Source organism: Eucyclogobius newberryi, unplaced genomic scaffold (genome assembly GCF_026437365.1).
Source record: "Eucyclogobius newberryi isolate DKJ021-1_F unplaced genomic scaffold, fEucNew1.0.hap1 SCAF_523, whole genome shotgun sequence".
Taxonomy (NCBI): Eukaryota; Metazoa; Chordata; class Actinopteri; order Gobiiformes; family Gobiidae; genus Eucyclogobius; species Eucyclogobius newberryi.
The window spans coordinates 34,281-43,123 of record NW_027316194.1 but is presented as its reverse complement, the minus strand read 5'-3'; the positions used below and the strand labels follow the sequence as shown (position 1 = coordinate 43,123).

At 52.7% G+C, this 8,843-nt stretch overlaps 1 protein-coding gene across 1 annotated transcript; it reads left to right on the top strand.

Moving 5' to 3' along the window:
* Window positions 1-879: 879 nt before the first annotated feature.
* rpl27a (ribosomal protein L27a) lies at window positions 880-7,919 on the top strand. Its single transcript, XM_072465970.1, has 4 exons — window positions 880-981; window positions 2,901-2,976; window positions 5,879-6,053; window positions 7,782-7,919. Exons 2-4 carry the CDS (start codon window positions 2,945-2,947, stop codon window positions 7,908-7,910), a joined length of 336 nt encoding a protein of 111 aa, XP_072322071.1. The 5' UTR covers window positions 880-981; window positions 2,901-2,944; the 3' UTR covers window positions 7,911-7,919.
* Window positions 7,920-8,843: the final 924 nt, after the last annotated feature.

The window sequence follows — 8,843 nt, the reverse complement described above, 5'->3', positions numbered from 1 at the left end:
CCGGGACATGTCATGTTCAGAACCCGGGACATGTTCAGAACCCGGGACATGTTCAGAACCCGGGACATGTTCTGGAAACTAAGAACAAAACACCCTAGTGAGGAATGATGAAGCAGTTTATTTATGTATGTATTTGTGGCGCGCTCCTGCTGCAGTTCCAGTCCTCCTCCGCTCGGCGCCGCTGCAGTTCCAGTCCTCCTCCGCTCGGCGCCGCTGCAGTTCCAGTCCTCCTCCGCTCGGCGCCGCTGCAGTTCCAGTTCGCCTCCGCTAGGCGCCGCTCTCCATTACTCCAGACTTCCTCCAGATCTCGCACAAAACCGCGAGACTTCCGGCTGGTCTTCCTCTCTGATCCGTGTGTAAAATGGTAGGTGCCGCTTCTGCTCCGCGCGTCAGATAAACCTCCAGATCCTCGTCCATCCGCCTTGAATCTTCCTCTAATCAAACATTTAACTCCATCTCACGTTCGAACCACGTCCTTGCGTCACGTTCAGCCTTGTATTGTTGTTTAAATGGTGTTTAAATGTCTTAAAGAGACTCATAAACGGTGAGCCCGGCACTTTCCCGTCCGCTCCAAGAACTCTTCACATTCAACAGTTTCGTACATTTAGTTTGTGTTTTCAGCTCTGCGTCTGTTTAAATGTGTTAAAATGTGTGTAAAAGGCGCAAATGTCGCTGTGAAGTGTTTCCTGTTAGCTTTAGCATTAGCTTCAGTGTGGCTCAGACATTGTGACACGTGTTTTGAGCTCATTCTCAGGTTTTGCTCGTTCAGAATAGTTTTGTTATTGATCTACAGGAGGCTGAAGTTTAGATAAATGTCCTGAGCAACACTGTCCTGTCCTGAGCAACACTGTCCTGTCCTGAGCTACACTGTCCTGTTAATCTAAATGTATTAATGTAAATGTTCTCTTCTGTTCCAGCCGACCAAGCAAACCAAGACCCGGAAGCTGCGAGGCCACGTGAGCCACGGCCACGGTCGCGTCGGTCAGTCTCACTCATGAAGCTGTCTCGTGTTTACGTTTCTCTCGCCGGCCACGTGTGTCTCACGTTTGTGTGTGTGTTTCTCACCCAAGTGTGTCTCACGTGTGTGTGTGTGTGTGTGTGTCACGTGTGTGTGTGCGTGTCACACGTGTGTGTGTGTGTCTCACGTGTGTGTGTGCGTGTCACACGTGTGTGTGTGGTGTGTGTGCGTGTCAAATAATCAAATCAATTTATTTTTGTAAGGCCCAAAATCACAACAACAGTTGCATCTGAGGGCCACAGGGAGAAATGAATCAACAATATCTGTGGTTGCGAGGGACGATGTCCCAGGGTCCTCTGTCCTTAGACTCTCCTTCTGCAGGAAAAACTACAGAAAAAACCTCTTTGGGAAAAAGCGTAGAAACCTGTGTTAGTTCCAGTGAAGGAGAGATCCCACTCTCACAGACACGAGGGAGACTGGAGCTGGAGCCACTCCTCAGGCAGATGAGGGACCGTCCACACAGGGCAGGGACACTTCACCAGGAGAGGGACATCTGGGTCCACAGGTCCTCAGGAGTGAGACAAAGAAACAGTTTGCAAGTGGAATTAAAAAATAAATATTGTTTGATAGCATAAGTAGTCAGAAGAAGAAGAGGACAGAGCTCAAGCTGTCATACTTCCCCCAGCATAGTTACTCCTAGGGCAGCGTAGCTAAAGCTGTGGGTTTATGTTTCTGTTCCTAACTACTCTGACCATAAGCGATTTCGAAGAGGAACGTTTTAAGCCTGGACTTTAATGAAGAGACTGTGTCGGCCTCTTTAACATGCACTGGGAGCTGATTCCATAACACAGGAGCTTGGTAGCTAAACGCTCTACCTCCTACAGTACTTTTAGAGACTCTTGGCACCACCAGAAGGCCGGCATTCTGAGAGCGAAGAGCTCTGTTTGGATGATATGGTTCTATAGCATCTTTGAGGTAGGATGGGGCCATGTCATTTATGGCTTTGTAGGTCAAGAGTAGAATTTTAAATGTGATTCTAAACTCGACAGGAGCCAGTGAAGAGACTTCAGCACCGGCGTAATGTGCTCTCTTCTTTTTGTTCCTGTTAGTAATCTTGCTGCTGCATTTTGAACCAGTTGAAAGCTTTTTATGGAGCTTTTAGGACACGCTGCAAGCAGGGAGTTACAGTAGTCTAATCTAGTCGTTACAAATGCATGGATAAGTTTTTCGGCATCACTTTTAGGCAGGATTCTTCTGATTTTGGCGATGTTGCGCAAATGGAAATAGGTTGTTTTACAAGCTTGATTTATATGAGCTTTAAATGAGAGCTCCTGGTCCAATAAGACTCTGAGGTTTCTTACAGTAGAACTGGAGGCTACACTGACATTGTCCAGTGTGACTATCTGCTCAGATAGAGCGTCTCGTAGATGTTTAGGACCAGCACAATGACCTCGGTTTTTTCAGGGTTAAGAAGCAGGTAGTTTAGTGTCATCCAGGTTTTTATCTCCTTCACACAAGCACTAAGTCTGTCTACTTGATCGCTCTGATCAGGTTTCATTGATAAATACAGCTGAGTGTCGTCTGCAGAGCAGTGGAAGTTAATGTCATGTGACCTGACCATGTGACCTAATGGCAGCATATGAAGAGAAAACAGAATTGGACCGAGTACTGAACCCTGTGGCACACCGTAAATTACTTTGGAGCATGTGAGGAGCTCTGGTTTACATGAACAAATAGGTACATATCAGATAAATAGGATTTAAACCAGCTGAGGGCGGGGCCTCTGAGGGCGGGGCCTCCAACACCTACATCACATTCTAACCTCTGTAGAAGAATGTTGTGGTCGATGGTGTCAAACAAGTGTGTGTGTGTGTGTGTGTGTGTGTGTGTGTGTGTGTGTGTGTGTGTGTGTGTGCGCCTCTAACACGAGTGTGTGTTGCAGGTAAACACAGGAAGCATCCTGGAGGTCGAGGAAACGCTGGTGGAATGCATCACCACAGAATCAACTTTGACAAATAGTGAGTCACTGATTCTGACCTCCTCCTCAGTCGCCATGGTTACGACCCTCTCTCTCTCTCTCTCTCCTCAGTCACCCTGGTTACGACCCTCTCTCTCTCTCCTCAGTCACCCTGGTTACGACCCTCTCTCTCTCTCCTCAGTCACCCTGGTTACGACCCTCTCTCTCTCTCTCTCTCCTCAGTCACCCTGGTTACGACCCTCTCTCTCTCTCTCTCTCTCCTCAGTCACCCTGGTTACGACCCTCTCTCTCTCTCTCTCTCTCCTCAGTCACCCTGGTTACGACCCTCTCTCTCTCTCTCTCTCCTCAGTCACCCTGGTTACGACCCTCTCTCTCTCTCCTCAGTCACCCTGGTTACGACCCTCTCTCTCTCTCCTCAGTCACCCTGGTTACGACCCTCTCTCTCTCTCTCCTCAGTCACCCTGGTTACGACCCTCTCTCTCTCTCTCCTCAGTCACCCTGGTTACGACCCTCTCTCTCTCTCTCCTCAGTCACCCTGGTTACGACCCTCTCTCTCTCTCTCCTCAGTCACCCTGGTTACGACCCTCTCTCTCTCTCTCTCTCTCTCCTCAGTCACCCTGGTTACGACCCTCTCTCTCTCTCTCTCTCTCCTCAGTCACCCTGGTTACGACCCTCTCTCTCTCTCCTCAGTCACCCTGGTTACGACCCTCTCTCTCTCCTCAGTCACCCTGGTTACGACCCTCTCTCTCTCTCTCTCTCCTCAGTCACCCTGGTTACGACCCTCTCTCTCTCTCTCTCCTCAGTCACCCTGGTTACGACCCTCTCTCTCTCTCTCTCCTCAGTCACCCTGGTTACGACCCTCTCTCTCTCTCCTCAGTCACCCTGGTTACGACCCTCTCTCTCTCCTCAGTCACCCTGGTTACGACCCTCTCTCTCTCTCTCTCCTCAGTCACCCTGGTTACGACCCTCTCTCTCTCTCCTCAGTCACCCTGGTTACGACCCTCTCTCTCTCTCCTCAGTCACCCTGGTTACGACCCTCTCTCTCTCTCCTCAGTCACCCTGGTTACGACCCTCTCTCTCTCTCCTCAGTCACCCTGGTTACGACCCTCTCTCTCTCTCTCTCTCTCCTCAGTCACCCTGGTTACGACCCTCTCTCTCTCTCCTCAGTCACCCTGGTTACGACCCTCTCTCTCTCCTCAGTCACCCTGGTTACGACCCTCTCTCTCTCTCTCTCTCTCTCTCCTCAGTCACCCTGGTTACGACCCTCTCTCTCTCTCTCTCTCCTCAGTCACCCTGGTTACGACCCTCTCTCTCTCTCCTCAGTCACCCTGGTTACGACCCTCTCTCTCTCTCCTCAGTCACCCTGGTTACGACCCTCTCTCTCTCTCTCCTCAGTCACCCTGGTTACGACCCTCTCTCTCTCTCTCCTCAGTCACCCTGGTTACGACCCTCTCTCTCTCTCTCTCCTCAGTCACCCTGGTTACGACCCTCTCTCTCTCTCTCTCCTCAGTCACCCTGGTTACGACCCTCTCTCTCTCTCTCCTCAGTCACCCTGGTTACGACCCTCTCTCTCTCTCTCCTCAGTCACCCTGGTTACGACCCTCTCTCTCTCTCTCCTCAGTCACCCTGGTTACGACCCTCTCTCTCTCTCTCCTCAGTCACCCTGGTTACGACCCTCTCTCTCTCTCCTCAGTCACCCTGGTTACGACCCTCTCTCTCTCTCTCCTCAGTCACCCTGGTTACGACCCTCTCTCTCTCCTCAGTCACCCTGGTTACGACCCTCTCTCTCTCTCTCCTCAGTCACCCTGGTTACGACCCTCTCTCTCTCTCTCCTCAGTCACCCTGGTTACGACCCTCTCTCTCTCTCTCCTCAGTCACCCTGGTTACGACCCTCTCTCTCTCTCTCTCTCTCTCCTCAGTCACCCTGGTTACGACCCTCTCTCTCTCTCTCTCTCTCCTCAGTCACCCTGGTTACGACCCTCTCTCTCTCTCCTCAGTCACCCTGGTTACGACCCTCTCTCTCTCCTCAGTCACCCTGGTTACGACCCTCTCTCTCTCTCTCTCTCCTCAGTCACCCTGGTTACGACCCTCTCTCTCTCTCTCTCCTCAGTCACCCTGGTTACGACCCTCTCTCTCTCTCTCTCCTCAGTCACCCTGGTTACGACCCTCTCTCTCTCTCCTCAGTCACCCTGGTTACGACCCTCTCTCTCTCTCCTCAGTCACCCTGGTTACGACCCTCTCTCTCTCTCCTCAGTCACCCTGGTTACGACCCTCTCTCTCTCTCCTCAGTCACCCTGGTTACGACCCTCTCTCTCTCTCTCTCTCTCCTCAGTCACCCTGGTTACGACCCTCTCTCTCTCTCCTCAGTCACCCTGGTTACGACCCTCTCTCTCTCCTCAGTCACCCTGGTTACGACCCTCTCTCTCTCTCTCTCTCTCCTCAGTCACCCTGGTTACGACCCTCTCTCTCTCTCTCTCTCTCCTCAGTCACCCTGGTTACGACCCTCTCTCTCTCTCCTCAGTCACCCTGGTTACGACCCTCTCTCTCTCTCCTCAGTCACCCTGGTTACGACCCTCTCTCTCTCTCTCTCCTCAGTCACCCTGGTTACGACCCTCTCTCTCTCTCTCTCTCTCTCCTCAGTCACCCTGGTTACGACCCTCTCTCTCTCTCCTCAGTCACCCTGGTTACGACCCTCTCTCTCTCTCTCTCTCCTCAGTCACCCTGGTTACGACCCTCTCTCTCTCTCCTCAGTCACCCTGGTTACGACCCTCTCTCTCTCTCCTCAGTCACCCTGGTTACGACCCTCTCTCTCTCTCTCTCTCCTCAGTCACCCTGGTTACGACCCTCTCTCTCTCTCCTCAGTCACCCTGGTTACGACCCTCTCTCTCTCTCCTCAGTCACCCTGGTTACGACCCTCTCTCTCTCTCTCTCTCTCTCCTCAGTCACCCTGGTTACTTTGGGAAAGTTGGCATGAGGCATTATCACTTGAAGAGGAACCAGACTCACTGTCCGACCATCAACCTGGACAAACTGTGGACTCTAGTGAGCGAGCAAACCAGAGTGAACTACAGCCAGAAGCCCGAGGGCCCCGCCCCCATCATCGACGCCGTGAGGGCGGTGAGTGCCCCGCCCCCCACACCCTTACACACGCCCCCCCCACCCTTACACACGCCCCCCCCACACCCTTACACAGGCCCCCCCCACACCCTTACACACGCCCCCCACCCTTAGACACGCCCCCCCCACCCTTAGACACGCCCCCCCACACCCTTACACACGCCCCCCCACACCCTTACACACGCCCCCCCACACCCTTACACACGCCCCCCCCACACCCTTACACACGCCCCCCCACACCCTTACACACGCCCCCCCCACACCCTTACACACGCCCCCCCACACCCTTACACACGCCCCCCCCACACCCTTAGACACGCCCCCCCACACCCTTAGACACGCCCCCCCACACCCTTAGACACGCCCCCCCACACCCTTAGACACGCCCCCCCACACCCTTACACACGCCCCCCCACACCCTTACACACGCCCCCCCCACACCCTTACACACGCCCCCCCACACACGCCCCCCCACACCCTTACACACGCCCCCCCACACACGCCCCCCCACACCCTTACACACGCCCCCCCCACACCCTTACACACGCCCCCCCACACCCTTACACACGCCCCCCACCCTTAGACACGCCCCCCCACACCCTTACACACGCCCCCCCACACCCTTACACACGCCCCCCACCCTTAGACACGCCCCCCCACACCCTTACACACGCCCCCCCACACCCTTACACACGCCCCCCCACACACGCCCCCCCACACACCCTTACACACGCCCCCCCACACACCCTTACACACGCCCCCCCACACCCTTACACACGCCCCCCCACACCCTTACACACGCCCCCCCACACCCTTACACACGCCCCCCCACACCCTTACACACGCCCCCCCACACCCTTACACACGCCCCCCCACACCCTTACACACGCCCCCCCACACACCCTTACACACGCCCCCCCACACCCTTACACACGCCCCCTTACACACGCCCCCTTACACACGCCCCCCCACACCCTTACACACCTCCCCATCATGAGTGCTCCTGATGCCCTCCCACACTCGTGTTACAAACGCCCCATCATGTGTAACATGTGTGTGTGTGTGTGTGTGGTGTTGTGTGTGTAACGTGTGTGTGTGTAACGTGTGTGTGTGTGTGTAACGTGTGTGTGTGTGTGTAACGTGTGTGTGTGTGTGTAACGTGTGTGTGTGTGTGGTGTGTGTGTGTGTGTTGTGTCACACTTGTGGTGTGTGTGTTGTGTCACACTTGTGGTGTGTGTGTTGTGTCACACTTGTGGTGTGTGTGTGTGTTGTGTCACACTTGTGGTGTGTGTGTGTGTGTGTTGTGTCACACTTGTGGTGTGTGTGTGTGTGTTGTGTCACACTTGTGGTGTGTGTGTGTGTGTTGTGTCACACTTGTGGTGTGTGTGTGTGTGTGTTGTGTCACACTTGTGGTGTGTGTGTGTGTGTGTGTTGTGTCACACTTGTGGTGTGTGTGTGTGTGTGTGTTGTGTCACACTTGTGGTGTGTGTGTGTGTGTGTGTTGTGTCACACTTGTGGTGTGTGTGTGTGTGTGTGTTGTGTCACACTTGTGGTGTGTGTGTGTGTGTGTGTTGTGTCACACTTGTGGTGTGTGTGTGTGTGTGTGTTGTGTCACACTTGTGGTGTGTGTGTGTGTGTGTGTTGTGTCACACTTGTGGTGTGTGTGTGTGTGTTGTGTCGTGTCACACTTGTGGTGTGTGTAACACTTGTGTGTGTTGTGTGTTGCAGGGCTACTACAAAGTCCTGGGAAAGGGGAAACTCCCTAAACAGCCGGTGATCGTTAAAGCAAAGTTCTTCAGCCGCAGAGCAGAGGAGAAGATCAAAGCAGCAGGAGGAGCCTGTGTCCTCATGGCATAATGTCCTCTATGTCCTCCAATAAACACATGTGTCACCACTCTGTGTCCTACTCTGTCCTACACTGTCCTACACTCACGGTGTCCCGCGCTCTCTAAAGGGAAGGGCTTTAGAGTGCATTTATATGAACACCTGATCAGTCTTGAATGACATTATCAAAGGTTTTACACTTTCAGGTTTATTCAAACTAAGTTTTAAGAAACATTTAAGACTGAAATACTTACATATTACGCCATCTGCTGGTGAAAACTTACACCAACTGCCATAAAAAACAGGAGCCATGACAACGATGGATGTTCTGATCAAAGGAAAGGAACAGCCTGATGTACAAGAGCGATGGAGCTTTACAGAGAAAAGAACCAGTCTAAAAGGGAAAGTAACAGACACAAACAGCCAGAAAACATCACAATGATCCTCAAAGAATAACTCAATTGACAGAGCCTGCTCCTGGGGCCCATCACTAGGGGCCCTGACGTCATTGTCACTAAGTTTATTCTTGAAATATTAGGCCAAAGGCTGTAGCCTGTATGGTTCAAGTTCACTACACCTGTCACAAGACTAAAAAAATACTTCAAATATAAAATGATCATTGTACCATTAGCTCATGACCAAAAGTTCTCCACTCGCATCGCGCCAGTTTTTTTACGGCGATAACTTAAATGCGGAACTATATTCTCAGCCTGATAGCGCAATATCCCTACGCCTGAATCATTCCGCCTCAATCAGCCAATCAGGTGAGAGTTACAACAACATAAAAGATGGCTGCTCCCGTGGAGCGGCCATGTTGTCTCTCGAGCCGATAGAAAACACTATGAAAATATGGATCACACCTGCATCACACGCTGTTGTCCTCTGGAGGAAGCTGTTGTCCTCTGGAGGAAGCTGTTGTCTTCTGGAGGAAGCTGTTGTCCTCTGGAGGAAGCTGTTGTCCTCTGG

Coding starts and splice junctions, on each gene's coding strand:
- rpl27a (XM_072465970.1), top strand. CDS start 2,945: ATGCATCACCACAGAATCAACTTTGACAAATA. Junction 2,977..5,878: donor AGAATCAACTTTGACAAATA/GTGAGTCACTGA, acceptor CTCTCTCCTCAG/TCACCCTGGTTACTTTGGGA. Junction 6,054..7,781: donor TCATCGACGCCGTGAGGGCG/GTGAGTGCCCCG, acceptor TGTGTGTTGCAG/GGCTACTACAAAGTCCTGGG.